Source organism: Cricetulus griseus (assembly GCF_003668045.3).
Source record: "Cricetulus griseus strain 17A/GY chromosome 1 unlocalized genomic scaffold, alternate assembly CriGri-PICRH-1.0 chr1_1, whole genome shotgun sequence".
NCBI lineage: Eukaryota > Metazoa > Chordata > Mammalia > Rodentia > Cricetidae > Cricetulus > Cricetulus griseus.
Genome location: NW_023276807.1, coordinates 196,111,559 through 196,127,362, shown reverse-complemented (window position 1 = coordinate 196,127,362; position 15,804 = coordinate 196,111,559). Strand labels below are relative to the sequence as shown.

The 15,804-nt window shown below is 42.6% G+C and overlaps 1 protein-coding gene across 1 annotated transcript; it reads right to left on the bottom strand.

Annotated features, from left to right (window-relative positions):
- Positions 1–4,625: 4,625 nt before the first annotated feature.
- LOC113832552 lies at positions 4,626–15,545 on the bottom strand. Its single transcript, XM_035453080.1, has 6 exons — positions 15,365–15,545; positions 14,063–14,194; positions 13,199–13,382; positions 5,879–5,994; positions 4,905–4,999; positions 4,626–4,744 (listed from the first exon to the last, which is right to left on the bottom strand). Exons 1-6 carry the CDS (start codon positions 15,469–15,471, stop codon positions 4,626–4,628), a joined length of 753 nt encoding a protein of 250 aa, XP_035308971.1. The 5' UTR covers positions 15,472–15,545.
- Positions 15,546–15,804: the final 259 nt, after the last annotated feature.

Here is a 15,804-nt window from a genome sequence, read left to right as displayed (position 1 = left end):
GTAAAGGGAGGGTGAGGGAGAAGGGTCTTACATGTGAAACAACCTTCTTCCCTAACTACAACAAACAAATAAATTAAAAAAAATAAACAAAAAACAAACATAAGAAATGGGCGGTAACTTTTTTATTAATAAAAATTGTAATTTTACTCAATAGGGCTTAAAGGGAGCTCAATATAAACAAACAATAAGTAGCCTTAACAAAATAGCAAAACAAGAACAAAAAAACTGCAAATGAAACCAAAGCATCAAAATATAACAAAGAAAATGAAAAACAAAGTAAACAAAATCCAATAAAATAACAATCAAAAAAAAAAAAACTCAACTGAACAGATTGTTTAAATAAAGAACTAAGGTAATCTTTCTACACATTTTGTAGCACAGATCTGCAGCTGTGGTTGGCTTTGGAAACATGGTAGGAAGGCTGTCACCAATTGTAAAAAGCCTTTTCAAAGCTAATATAGTCATGCCTCTTTGGGGCTTTGCAGGTTGTCTTCTGAGGAGGAGGATTTGATCCTAGGGTACTCATTGCCACGGTCCAAGTTGTTGGTGGCTTCTTTGGGCTCCTCAGGTCTCTCAGGAGCTGTGTTAGAAAGAAAGACAATCAGACCCAGAAGCAGCCTGGCTGGGTCATAGGCTAGACCAAACCAGGGGCTATTCACACAGAAGAAGCCAAAGGCAAAATCCCCCCACCCAACACCAATACCTGGGTTGAAGGGGTCAGGATGCAAAGGTGGCTCACTTGCCTGTAACACCTATTGCTCCGGCTTCAGGAGCTGTCTGCAGGAGGCTGTCTTCCTGGTCTGTGGCCTGTTCCAGCTGGGTTTGGAGATTTTCTGGCCTAGAAGAGGAAGGCAGTTAGGGAACAAGTCTGATGGGGTCCTGCTATGTTAGCTATTGAGCCTGAAACAGCTCTGTTTGGCTGGACAGTATACCATGACCTTCCATTCAGCTGAGGGCATTGCTGCATCCTCCAAAGGAGAAGGGTCACAGTACACCTGGGCCTGGATTTTTCTCAGTTTTTAAATCTGCTAGAAGTTGAACTGAGAACTACACATCTGGACAAGAAAAGAACAATGTCTGAGTAACAGTTCAGGACAGATACACATGGTCTTCATTAGACGCCAGGGGAATGGGAGCAACCTGGGAAACTGAATGTAGATCCTCTAGAGGAGCCTACACAACACTGCAGTTTAGGCTCTGATTATTGCTACAGCACAGAAACCTGCCTTGGCTCAACTCCTCAACCACTAAGTCATCTTATAACTGGAAAAATCTTTTCCAGGAAACGGATGCAAACTGCAGAGAGCCTGTAATCAGCAGGAGTGAGCTGCATGCAGACCTGCACAAAGGTAGAAACTCCTCTCTAAAGGTGATGTTCTGGGAGGAAGTTAAATTGGCAGGAGCACACACTGTCCTCCACAGTTATCCCTTCCCCTGCTAGGTTTAGGACTATGTAAGGAGATTTGTGGTAAGGCCAGCCGACAACGTACTAAGATGCCAGAAATCTCAGAAGGAAATAAAGGGTACACAGTCCCCAGAAACACTAAGATCAAACATAGTGCTTCCTGGTGATATTCTTGTTGACTAGGCCAGCATAATACCCTGAGGTATTCTTTTGCTGGCTGTGGCTGAGAGCTTTCCAGATGGTGAGAATCCCCAAAAGGACTGAATCAAGGTACAGGTGACACACATGGTTCTAGATGCTCCTCCCAGGATTTCCTACCTCATTTCAGAGATATTGACGTGATTCTGCAGCTTTTCTGCAAGTTCCCTTTGCTGGGTGACCACCACCTCCTGCTTCAGCAGGTTCTTCAGGTTTTCATCCATGTTGTCTTCCTCCTGTTCATTAGAAGATTGTGTTCTCAGTGGAGGGTTGCACACTCATAAACTCATAAACACACACAAGTACAAGGATGCACATACAAGCACATAATAATGCAGTAACATGTCTAGTGTTCCAGTTAATGCTAATATAAGGAGCAATCCCCAGGGATTGTATGGGAAGATTAGATAATGTTGGAATGGAGGAGAAAAAAGTGGGCATGAGGGATAGACAGTTCAGTCATTGAAGAGCCTATCCTGTAAACTGAATGCACAGACAGGTGGATCTCTGGGGTCCTGTCCTGTTAGCCAACCCTGCTTAGGAAGTTCCCCAGGCTGTGCAGTGTAGGATTGTTCCTCAGCACAGGACCACTGGATAGTAGTCTCCACATCACTGGTATTGTTCACTCTTTCAAGTTGATCCCAAAACAAAATGAGCAAATTCCTCCAAAAGGAGCTGCCTTTACCACAGCTGCCTAATATTGGACCCAAAACAATGAACCCAGGAAACTAGAAAATCTCCATAGCCAGTTCTAAATGAAACAATTCATCCCTGTAAAGTGATTCTCTCAGGGATTTGGTTGACTAACCAATGGCTAACTAAGTCAGGCCAAATGACTGCATGTATTAATGATGAACAATATTCCATAGAAGGGTCAACCACACTGTACTTTTACACTCATCTATGATAGACATCTGGATAGTTTCTATGTCAAGACTACTTTGTGGCTTTGGTGCAGTTACTGCTGCAGGGAGTTGAGCTGAGAACTTCAGTGGTCTGGGATCACACAACATGAACGCCATGAAGTATGATGATCTCAATATCTACTACAGTTGGGAAGAGTGGACTTTGCTAGCTACTTCTCAGAAGAATCTCTACAAAGACATGATGCTAGAGACCTACAAGAACCTCAATGATATAGGATACATTTGGGAAGACCATACTATTGAAGAACATTGTGGAGGTTCTAAAAGACATGAAAAGCAATTTTCATTAATGAGCTCATAGAAATGTGTTTCTGACGAAATTGAAATGTGGCCTGAGGTTTGAAACAGAACAACAGTGTAAATAAGCACAGGTTGAATTACATTGATGATTATTAAATTCTCCAAAGGCCTTTTAAATCAATTTCAGGCATGAGAAAAGCAACACTAGGAAGAAGTCATATATATATGACAACAAGGACATATGTTCAACCATGTTCATAGCAGCATTGTTTGTAATAGCCAGAACCTGGAAGCAACCTAGATGCCCTTCAACTGAAGAATGGATTTAGAAAATGTGGCACATTTATACAATGGAGTACTACTCAGCAAAAAAAAACAATGGAATCTTGAAATTCGCAGGCAAATGGATGGAACTAGAATAAACCATCTTGAGTGAGGTAACCCAGTCACAAAAAAAAAAAAAACAAACATGGTACGTACTCACTCATATATGAATTTTAGACAGAGCAAAGGATTACCAGCCTATATTCCTCTTCACCAAAGAAACTAGGAAACATGAAGGACTCTAAGGGATAAATGGTCACCAGGAATGGAAGTGGCATGAAATCCTGAACTAATTGGAAGCATGAGTGTAAGGGGGAGGGAGCTGCTACAATAAGAGCAAGAGAAGAGGAGTAGAGGAGAGGAAATAGAGGAGCAGAAATATTGAGTTGGGAGAAGAATAGAGGAGAGAGAGAAGGATGAGAGATACCATACCAGAGGGAGCCACTATAGGTCCGAGAAGAGATCTGGAACCAGGGAGATCTCCAGAGACCTACAAGGATGACACTATCTGACAATCCAGGTAATGGTGGAGAGGATAACCTAAAAGTTCTTCCCCTAAATTGAGATTGATGACTTCTCTTTATGCCATCCTAGAGCCCTCATCCAGTGGCTGATGAAAGCAGAGACAGACATCCACAGATATACACTGAGCTGAAATAGGAAATTTAGTTGAAGAGAGGGAGGAATGAAGAGCGAAGGGGTCTGTACCAGGTTGGAGAAACCCACAGGACCAGTTGGCCTGAACAAGGGAGAGCAAATCGACCCCAGATGCAGTCTGGAAGTCCAGTACAAGACTGATCCAGACCCCTGAACATGGATGTCAATAAAGAGGCCTCTGTACTCCAGGGAGCCTCTGGTTGGGGATTAGTATTTTTCCCTGGTGCAAGAAGGGACTTTGAGAGCCCATCCCATGTGAAGGGTTACACTCTGGCCCTGGACACATGGGGAAGGGCCCAGGACCAGCACAGGAAGATTTGGTGGACTTTTTGCAGAGACCCTATTGACGGCCTGACCCTGCTTGGGGAGAGGTGGATGGGTTTGGTGCCAGGTAGGCTGGAGGCAGGGTAGGAGGGAAGGGGGTAAGGGGAGGGAGAGGGAGAAGGGTCTTACATGTGAAACAACCTTCTTCCCTAACTACAACAAACAAATAAATTAAAAAAAAATAAACAAAAAACAAAAGTTAGAAATGGGCAGTCACGTTTTAAAATAAAAATTGTAATTTTACTCAATAGGGCTTAAAGGGAACACAATATAAACAAACAATAAGTAACCTTAACAAAATAGCAAAACAAGAACAAAAAACTACAAATGAAACCAAAGCATCAAAATATAACAAAGAAAATGAAAAACAAAGCAAACAAAATCCAATAAAACAACAATCAAAAAAAATCAACTGAACAGATTGTTTAAATAAAGAACTAAGGTAATCTTTCTACACATTTTGTAGCACAGATCTGCAGCTGTGATTGGCTTTGGAAACATGGTAGGAAGGCAGTCACCAATTGTGAAAAACGTTTTCAAAGCTAATATAGTCATGCCTCTTTGGGGCTTTGCAGGTTGTCTTCTGAGGAGGAGGATTTGATCCTAGGGTACTCATTGCCATGGTCCAAGTTGTTGGTGGCTTCTTTGGGCTCCTCAGGTCTCTCAGGAGCTATGTTAGAAAGAAAGGCAATAAGTCCCAGAAGCAGCCTGGCTGGGTCATAGGCTAGACCAAACCAGGGGCTATTCACACAGAAGTCAAAGGCAAAATCCCCCCACCCAACACCAATACCTGGGTTGAAGGGGTCAGGATGCAAAGGTGGCTCACTTGCCTGTGACACCTATTGCTCCGGCTTCAGGAGCTGTCTGCAGGAGGCTGTCTTCCTGGTCTGTGGCCTGTTCCAGCTGGGTTTGGAGATTTTCTGGCCTAGAAGAGGAAGGCAGTTAGGGAACAAGTCTGATGGGGTCCTGCTATGTTAGCTATTGAGCCTGAAACAGCTCTGTTTGGCTGGACAGTATACCATGACCTTCCTTTCAGCTGAGGGCATTGCCTGAATTCTCCAAAGGAGAAGGGTCACAGTACACCTGGGCCTGGATTTTTCTCAGTTTTTAAATCTGCTAGAAGTTGAACTGAGAACTACACATCTGGACAAGAAAAGAACCATGTCTGAGTAACAGGTCAGGACAGATACACATGGTCTTCATTAGACGCCAGGGGAATGGGAGCAACCTGGGAAACAGAATGTAGATCCTCTAGAGGAGCCTACACAACACTGCAGTTTAGGCTCTGATTATTGCTACAGCACAGAAACCTGCCTTGGCTCAACTCCTCAACCACTAAGTCATCTTATAACCGGAAAAATCTTTTCAAGGAAACGGATGCAAACTGCAGAGAGCCTGTAATCAGCAGGAGTGAGCTGCATGGAGACCTGCACAAAGGTAGGAACCCCTCTCTAAAGGTGATGTTCTGGGAGGAAGTTAAAGTTTCAGGAGCACACACTGTCCTCCACAGTTATCCCTTCCCCTGCTAGGTTTAGGACTATATAAGGAGATTTGTGGTGAGGCAGAGCTGACAAGGTACTAAGATAACAGAAGTCTTGAAAGAGGTACACAGTCCCCAGAAACACTAAGATCAAACATAGTGCTTCCTGGTGATATTCTTGTTGACTAGGACAGCATAATACCCTGAGGTATTCTTTCGCTGGCTGTGACTGAGAGCTTTCCAGAATGTGAGAATCCCCAAAAGGACTGAATCCAGGTACAGGTGATACACATGGTTCTAGCTGCTCCTTCCAGGATCTCCTACCTCATTTCAGAGATATTGAATTGATGCTGCAGCTTTTCTGCAAGTTCCCTTTGCTGGGTGACCACCTCCTCCTGCTTCAGCAGATTCTTCAGGCTTTCATCCATGTTGTCTTCCTCCTGTTCATTAGAAGATTGTGTTCTCAGTGGAGGGTTGCACACTCATAAACTCATAAACACTCACAAGTACATGTATGCACATACAAGCACATAATAATGCAGTAACATGTCTAGTGTTCCAGTTAATGCTAATATAAGGAGCAATCCCCAGGGATTGTATGGGAAGATTAGATTCTGTTAGAATATAGGAGAACACACTGGACATGAGAGATAAACAGTTCAGTCATTGAAGAGCCTATCCTGTAAACTGAATGCACAGACAGGTGGACCTCTGGGATCCTGTACTCTTAGCCAACCTTGCTTTGGAAGTTCCCAAGGCTGTGCAGTGTAGGATTGTTCCTAAGCACAGGACCACTGCATAGTGGTATTGTTCACTCTTCCAAGTTGATCCCAAAACAAAGTGAGCAAATTTCTCCAAAAGGAGCTGCCTTTACCACACCTGCCTAACTTTGGACCCAAAGCAATGAACTCAGGAAACTAGAAAATCTCATGAGCCAGGATCTAAATGAAACAATTCCTCCCTGTAAAGTGATTCTCTCAGGGAGTTGGTTGACTAACCAATGGCTAACTAAGTCAGGCCAAATGACTGCATGTATTAATGATGAACAATAATCCATAGAAGGGTCAACCACACTGTTCTTATACACTCTTCAATGATAGACATCTGGATTGTTTCTATGTGAGGAATACTTTGTGGCTTTGGTGAAGTTGCTGCTGCAGTGAGTTGTGCTGAGAATTTCAGTGGTCTGGGAACTCACAACATGAATGCCATGAAGTATGATGATCTGCATATCCACTTCACTTGGGAAGAGTGGACTTTGCTGGATATTTCTCAGAAGAATGTCTACAAAGACACGATGCTAGAGACCTACAAGAACCTCAATGATATAGGATACATTCGGGAAGACCATACTATTGAAGAATATTGTGCAGGTTCTAAAAGACATGAAAAGCAATTTTCATTTATGAGCTCATAGAAATGTGTTTCTGACGAAATTGAAATGTGTCCTGAGGTTTGAAACAGAACAACAGTGTAAATAAGCACAGCTTGAATTGCATTGATGATTATTAAATTCTCCCAAACATTCTGGCGAGAAACTGTATAAATGTAGTCAGTGCTGTAAAGTCTTTGCTAATCACAGTAATTTTAAAAAACATGAAAGAACACATAATTGGGAGAAACTCTTTGGATGTAGTCAGTGTGGTAAAGCCTTTGCCCCCCACAGTCATCTCAACTGCATAAACAAACACATACTGGAGAGAAATCTTATGAATGTAATCACTGTGGTAAAGCTTTTGCTCAGCACAGGAAACTTCAAGTACATAAAAGTTCACATACTGGAGAGAAACACAATCAATGTAATCAGTGTGGTAATGCCTCGGTTAAGCTTAGTCATCTTCAAAGACCTAAAATAATACATACTGGAGAGAAACCCTATGAATGTAATCATTGTGGTAAAGCCTTTGCTCAGCACAGTCCTCTTCAAGTGCATAAATGAACACATCCTGGAGATAAACCCTATGAATGTAATCAGTGTGGAAAAGCCATTTCTCATCACAGTACTCTTCAAATGCGTATAAGACACATACTGGAAAGAAACCCTACGAATGCCATCATTGTGGTAAAACCTTTGCTGATCTCAGTGCTCTTCGTTGGCATAAAAGAACACATACTGTAGAGAAACCCTATGAATGTAATGAGTGTGGCAAAATTTTTGCTTGTTGTAATCATATTCAGATGCATAAAAGAACACATACTGGAGAGAAATCTTATGAAAGTAATCAGTGTGGTAAAATTTTGCTATGCACAGTACTCTTCAAACACATGAATTTTTGATTAATGAATTAATGATCACATAGGTGAGAGAATCCCTATGAATGTCGTCAGTATGGTAAAGCCTTTGCTCAGCACAGTCATCTTCAAATACAAAAAAAGAACAGATTAATCAGGAGAATCCCTATGAATACAACCAGTGTGGAAAGTCCCGTGCACGTCAAAATTTTCTTCAAACACATAAAAGGACACACAGCGGAGACAAACCATTTCAATGTAATCAGTCTGGTAAATATATTGCCTATATCAGGAGTACTTGAAGTCATTACAAAATATCATACTGCAGTGAAATTATAAATGTAGTCAATTTCGTTTAATTTTGCTCTTCAGATAGGAGTAAATCTTTGTGGGAAATCAATCTGTTAAAGCAGCTGCAAGTTACAATCATTTTTGAGTACCTGAAAATGATAATGAGGGCTGCTCATTAGCAAGTTTCTTTTGGGATCTTTAGCCATCAAACTTCCAATCAGTTATACAATAGTAATTATTTTGTAGAAGAAAATTGACAGTGTCAACAATCTGTGCAAGCATTATGATGTCTATTTGTATTTTGTTGCTCCAACACACTCAAGGAAATATGAATTTATAAACTTATGAAGCCTTATGTGTAGTCTAAAATGGCCAGCAAAGAAACACTCCCTATTGCAGGAAACAGATCCAGTGAAAGAAGGAGATTTTGGCTCTGAAAATAAGTCAAAGGGACACACCCTTAAATAAGAGACAAATGGTTTAAAAGCGGCAGTGATAGAAACACATTTTAGCCCTGAAAACACAGGCAAAGAAAAAAACTCTATTACCCACCTGCTGAGAAAAAATCCAAGCAAAATGTTAACTCAAAATCAACAAGTCCCCAAGCAGGAATCCAGCGAATCTCAATGGTTTTTCAATCTCAAGGTTTGTGGTTTTATCAAATAACATGCTGAAAAATACTCTCCGTGAAAAACCTATGACCCTAAGAAGATGTATATGAACCTTATAATTGTTCAGTTGACAGCTGGCATTTTCCACAATGGTAGTGGCTGCCACTTTTCTGAATACCTCCCTCCCAAATAAATCTGTTCAATGAGTTTCAGTGAGCATCTTCTTTTACCACAGTGGACACAGAATTCCTCAGTGGAGAGTAGCAGAGAAGCAACATAGACCATTGATGGGAATCTCCCTTAGGGGAGTAGAGCAGAAAAACCTTTTTACTGGTGCTGTAGCAGACTGCTCCATTTATGGAGCAGTTTCCCCTATCATTGACTGAAGCAGAATAGTGACAATTTGGCCTGGAGCTAAGAAGGAATGGTTATCATTGCTTGGAAACTACCTAGTGGAGAAGAGAACAGAAGCAATGGACACTTTTGCCAGTAAACTCTTAGCAGAGTGGAGCAAATCTTATTTTAATGGTTCTTTCTCTGAGAGTACCTGGAGTACTACATCCTGCTCATAGACCATCCCCCACTGGAACACAACTTCATGTATAACCTGACATCTTGACTGTCAGGATACATTTTCCTCACATCTGTGGCTTTGCAGGATATCTTCCCTTCACAGCAGCATGTGTATCCTGATTTTGGACATTCTGGATAGATTTTTCTTCAGAGCCCTAGCTATCCAGGATACAATCCATCCAATGATTCAGTCAGGATACCTTTCATTCCAGAGCTGCAGGTATCCAGAATGAATTTATAGCTGTAGGTATAGACTGACTTATGACAGTTGGGGTACCTTTCCCTCCATAGCTGAAACAATTGCACAGTTATTTTAAGTGATAGTGCATCAGTTTTAGATTTATGCTTCCCTTCAAGTGCAGGAAATAACTAATTCAGGTCTAAAACTCATGGATTTATATTATACATGATTTAATATGGCCCTTGGTTCCAAGGGGTACAGGATCATCATGAAAGTTACATGGCAGTTCAAGCAGGTGTTTAAGAACTCACATCCTTTAGCTGTGGCATGAAGCAAAGTGTGGAAACTGATTTTGGAGATCACTGCATTGTGGATTCTATTTGGAAATATTAGAGATGCATGTTAAAGTGTGATATTTTGTGGCATTTCATTTAGTGTAGTTTATTTTGTTGTACTTAAATTCCTTCTGTAGCTTTTGTTCATTTTGTACTTTTACTTGGGGATAGGTATTTTTCTGCTGCAATGAATAGAATGTTACCCTAATCAGCTAAGTGGTCCATTGTTTGTTTATTCTTTTTTATATAAGGCAGTGTGTTCAGGATTTCTCTGAAAGTGTGGTGGTTTGTTTTTACTGGTTATGTTTTTCATATTTTCACAAATACCCTTCAGATTTTCTTATTTAATATTAAGCCTGGCCTAGGTGTCAGTCATGATGAGGGATACATTTGAACTCATTATTCTCATGTGTCTGCCTCCTGAGTAGCAGTGCAAGTGTAGATAACTTACTCAAGATATGTACTGTTTTCTCAACATAATTTAGGAATGTTAATGTTAAACTGCTCAATATAAGATAATATAACAAACATTAAATACACCATGTGTGTATTCAAAAAAAGACTATTTTGAGGAATGCTGCTGTATTCCTGATGTCCCCTAGCTTCTCTGTGGGCACCTACTTCATGTTCTGGAATCGCTGGGTCACCTGGGGATTGCAGTTGAACTTTCTGAAGACATGTGTGTTCCTCCTCCCAGCACTATACCATTTTATGCCATTTTATGTCTCCCAACCCTCCATGAGGCTGATTTCAACTCAGAATGATCAACCTTGATGAAAACAAGCTGCTGAGTGCTGTAGACACAGCACATGGTGAGTGCTTTAGACAGTCATGAGCCTCAGTGGGATCACTCAGACAGCCCATTCTCACACCACAGCACAGCTAGGGGAATCCTGCAGGACTGGGGTGCAGCTGGAAGCACACTGCAAGTCAGAATCTCTTAAGGAATGAAATCCTTGATTTCTCACATTGGCCTCCTCCTAAACTTCATCTACCACATTCCTTGGGTTTGCTGCAAGGGTTCCTTGGACACCTTATTTTCATCTACAAATACCTGAAAACCATGAGTTACAGCTGTTTTTCTGTCCTTTTGTACCAGGGAGCTAGTTTGACATGCCTGTAGATGGCCAGCAGTGCACAATATATGTTTGATTCAAAGTGTGAGGGCACAGTTCTTTCTCAATAAAGTTGTTCTCTGTCGTCATTAAAGATATTTCATGGTTAAATGAACATACAGATGTCCATAAATACACACACACACACACACACACACACATACACACACACACACACACACACACACACATAAGTAAGCACTTACCCCTACATATAAAGGAAACATTGGCACACACAACTCCAGCACAAACTGTCCCTCCACCAAATGGTAACATACACATACACATGTACATTGGAACACTACTGTGCAAGCAATAACCAGCTTTTTCACGCAGACACACATACATACACACACAAATGCACAGAAATGCAGCACATACTTTGCACTCTAGAAGTGCCAAGGAGAGGACTTCTGTCTTGCAGCACCTTTTCTGATGCAGGGGGAGCTAGTGCATCCTCTATGCTGTCTACCAGGCTCTTAGACTCACCAAGGCTCGGCTACCCTGCCTCCACTTACTTTTCCTTCTATGAACTTTATCCATCCTGAACTTCACTGATCCCACAGGTTCCAGGTAACCCATCAAAGTCTCTTCACTAAACCTACCCTGCCTTCTCCACAGAAATTCTTGACTGATCCAGGGAAAGAAAGTAGCCTATGGTCAACACACAGAAAGGTTTCAACAGATTACAGTGCATGTAATATAAATTCAGCCCCAATGTCAGTCAGAAGGAGGTTAGTGCTGTCACCTGCACTACTCTGGAATGCAGTAGTCTGCACAGCTATGAGAGGAATCTGTCCTAAGTCAGAGCCATGCAACACAATGTCAGTAAGGAGATGCACTGTGGGATGCCATGCTGTGAGGCCAAAGAGACAAACCAGACATTTCCTGTGGTGTTAGATCTGTGCAGGGAAAGGAAAGAAGTCTACTTTTCATTTTTAAAATAGCTATAATTCTGGATTATTATTTACTTCAAAACACATTAATATCAAACAATAAATGTAAATAAAGGACAGAGAAAGCTGCTACATCCCTTCCTTTCTTTCTGAGCTATTGAAACTTGTAACAATTAGATGAGAGAAAACAACACAGAAGATCCACCTTGGAGGACAGGAGATCCAAACAGAACTGACCATACAGAAGATAGGAAAGAAATCTTCAGATTCAGTAAAAAACCTGAGCTCAGGTAACTACAGGAGTGAACAAGAAAGGAAAACACAGGATTTCATTATGTAGAGTGCAGGAAAAGCCACCATTGTACACTTTTACAGATTGCTGCATTGATCACACATGGACCACAGAAATCAGAAGTGAGCAAAAAATAAACTGAAGAAGACATAATGGTGAATGGGCAGATGAATTCAGAGTAGAAACATCTGGTGTTTCAACCCAGACCCACAACACTGCTAATCATCCATTGGGGACTAAATTGCCTTGGGGTGCACACGGCTTTGTCAGACTATGTTGACATTATTGGAGATAATGTTCTCTTGAAGCTTCCAATCTGTCACTCCAGCCCTTAGCCTGTCAAAGTCCTCACACATCTATGGTCATTCAGTCAGCTCCAGACTGACAACTCCAGAATGTGAGAAATGTCCACCAGAGTCACAGAAAAGGGGATGGCAAGTGTTACTCAGACTTCTAACAGTGTAAACCAAGGTTGGCTGAAGGAAGAGAACATTTGGGTGGTTGAGCCCTCGTCAGGGGGGGGGGCGCAGAAACAGGTAAAACTCTGTGAGTCCAAGCCAGCCTGGCCTACAGAGTGAGTTCCAGGTCAGGCTCCAAAGCTACAGAAAAACCTGTCTCAAAAAAACAAAAAACAGAGGAGAATACAATGAGATTCAGGAAAAACGGACCACGTGGCACCCAGAAGTTTGACATTGAGAAACACTCACTTGGCTTTGGCACTGGGCTCTCATCCTTTTAAGCTGCTTCCTAGCTGTCATCTTATGTGACCCAGCAAAGCACATGAGCCAAAGGCTGCTGACCTCATCATTGATATCTCTGTACCCTTCCCTAAGTAGCTCCCTACATACCAACCCTGCTAAGGTAATGACATATAGGGGTGATATGTGACTGACCCATCTCCCTCAATAGACTGTGGCTTGTAGGAGAGCATGAGAGTCTGCTTGCCTTCATCCAGTAACCTAAAGAGGATAAATCTCCAAGGAAACTTGTGATGGTCATGGAAGTGAACAATGGATGATATGTGTGTGTGAGTCTGGATGGGTGGGTAGATGGTTACATGGGTATCTTGGTGTTTATACTTGACAGGTGGGCAGCCCTCCCCTCCTGCTTCATCCTACCTGATGCTGCTCAGCACAGGGGTCACCGATCTTCTCATGGATCTCCTTAAAGAGCCTCTTCACCTCCTCACAGGACTCTTGCAGTTCAATCTGCTCCTTCCGCAGCAATCTGTTCTTCAGTCTTGACACCTGTACATTTTTCTTCAGCTGAATACATTCTCGTAGGATCTTGCCATGGTAGTAACTGAACCACCAACAAAAAATGGTGAGTTCCACACAGCCTCCGTTTGATATCACTACCTCCAAATATCACCAGTGTTGAAAAGTCCCAGATTCCCAGAGAGCCAACGAATGGGACTCTCATTAGCCAAGCCACCATCACTCAGAGGTAAGCCCAGTCCAGAGAATATTCAAATTACATAATTCAGAGACTAATGAAATTTCAGAAAGACACAAACTACTTCTGTAAACCCTGGTACCAAAAGGGATCCTGTACTTCTGAGAACAGGGTACAACCTCCACCTGTGCTTAACTCTTCATGGTATTGGGAAGCATCTGCCACAAGAGGGAAAACACTATTGAAAGGAGGCAGAAGACCCAAAGGGAATAAATTATATCTACCGGTCTCATGGAAACCAGCTCTGAGAAGTCCATGTCAAGCAACAAAATCCCTGGGCTGCCAGACATTGTCTTCATGGTGCACACCATTTGTCTGTCTAAGGGCTCCTAAGGCTGTCAGAACAATGGTGGGAGGACCTCTGTGTTTGTTCCACTTAGGAACTGAGTACAGGAGGCACAAGTCCAAAGGCCACAAGGCTGGCTGCTAGCTAAGAGGCAGTCAGGTTAGACCCAGAGCCCTCCTCACTTTGGTTCAGGTCAAACAATGGCAGAAGCGGTCCCTCCCAAGCTACACCAGGCACTTACGTGAAGGATTCAGTCTCCTCAATCAGCCCCTCGCACTTGTCCAAGGCATCACTGATCTCCATGGGCAATTTCTGAACGTCAGACATCACCTTGTTATGCTCCATAGCGAGCATCTCAAGCTCAAAATTCAGCCTGTAGTAGGCCATGGCCCCAGGAGAAAAGAACCCCATGAATTCAGGCAGCATTGATCTCATGAATAAAGCTATGTCATGTATTATCCCACCTAATAGATGCCACAGTCTGGCACTTATATGCTTGGAACTCCTGGTGTTTACTAAACTTCCTGTCCTATTCCCAGGCCAAAAGAGGCAGAGATCTAAAGAGTAGAGCCAAGCTGCATGAGCTCTCTCTGGGAGCCTAGTTCAATAGATTAATTCAGTAAGAAGTTCCCAGGAGTCTGTGCCACATATCTAAGCCAACCAGAAACCTATAATGACAATTCTCCTGTCTTCAGAACAGGGATTCTAAAACCTGTATGCCTATTGCTGCACAAGGGCCAGAGCACACTATCTGTATTTCCAAGGAGGAGGCCCAACTTGAGGACGGCTTTATAAATTCCACATGGGATTCCAATGTTCCACCAAGGTGAGCCCAGTGGCCAAGAGTTAGTTGTGCTGCTCATAGTGGGCTTTCCTGGCCTCAACAGTGCTATCACTTGGAAACCGTGAGAATGTAAAATCCTCAGGCCCTGCCACAGATGCCAGGCTCCCAGGAACCCCCAGAAATACTCATGTACACACACACACACACACACACACACACACACACACACACACACACACACCACATGCAATCAGGATGCCCAAGAAATGCAAGGAGGTGGCATTGTCATAATGTATAAGGAAGAAGACCAAAGAGAAGCAGGGTTGCCTTTGGGCCTTCAGTGACACTCCGAGATGAATGAAAGACTCCAGGCACCTCCAGTTGCTGCCAAGAGTTTCAGCACAATATCATCTCCTGGTCAATTACAAAGACTCACCACAAACTCACAGCACCTAGCCTTTCTCAAAAGCCAACACGGGTCAATGCATCTTGGAATGATGCTGAGAGATCACACACTACTGTTCCTATCCCCAAACTGTGAGTAAGGCCATGGGCTCTGCTTTTCATTTGGAAGAAGCAGAACCACCTGTGTATCAATCTCACTCCAATGCAGACTATAATTGTGCATCTCAGATGCACTCAAGAAAATCAATTTATGCATGATGACAGTCTTGAATTTCAGACTCCTGTTTCTCAAGAAACCTGCAATTGATATTATAGTGTCAGGATGATCAGCATAGCACTGCACATGATGACTACCTGTTGTTCAAATCCTTGTTGCCATAATTGGCCAGGATTTCTCGTAGCTCATTTCTCTCACATGTCATATGATGTAACTGAAGGGTGAGTTTCTCCAGGTTTTTCATCTGCTGCTCCTGCTCAGTGCAGTTGGAGAGTTGGGGTGGTGCCTCTCCAGCAGTCCCTGCAGGTGGAGAAAGACAAATGAACTTGTATTATTGAATGGCATAGGGCCAGGACAGTCCACTCTGAGTCCCAAGTTGGAACCTGAGGAAGAGAAAATGCTAGAGACGGTGAAGCTTCCAAACAGCATGGCTGCTGTCCTCAAAGTGGGGCCCCTGAGCTCTGTATCTGTCCCCAGTCACTGTGAATAATCATGTGCACCACCCCCGATGGCAGTCCCCTGACTCTGGAAGGCAGAAACAAGCCCAACCATGTAGAGTAGGAGGACAAACAGTGTC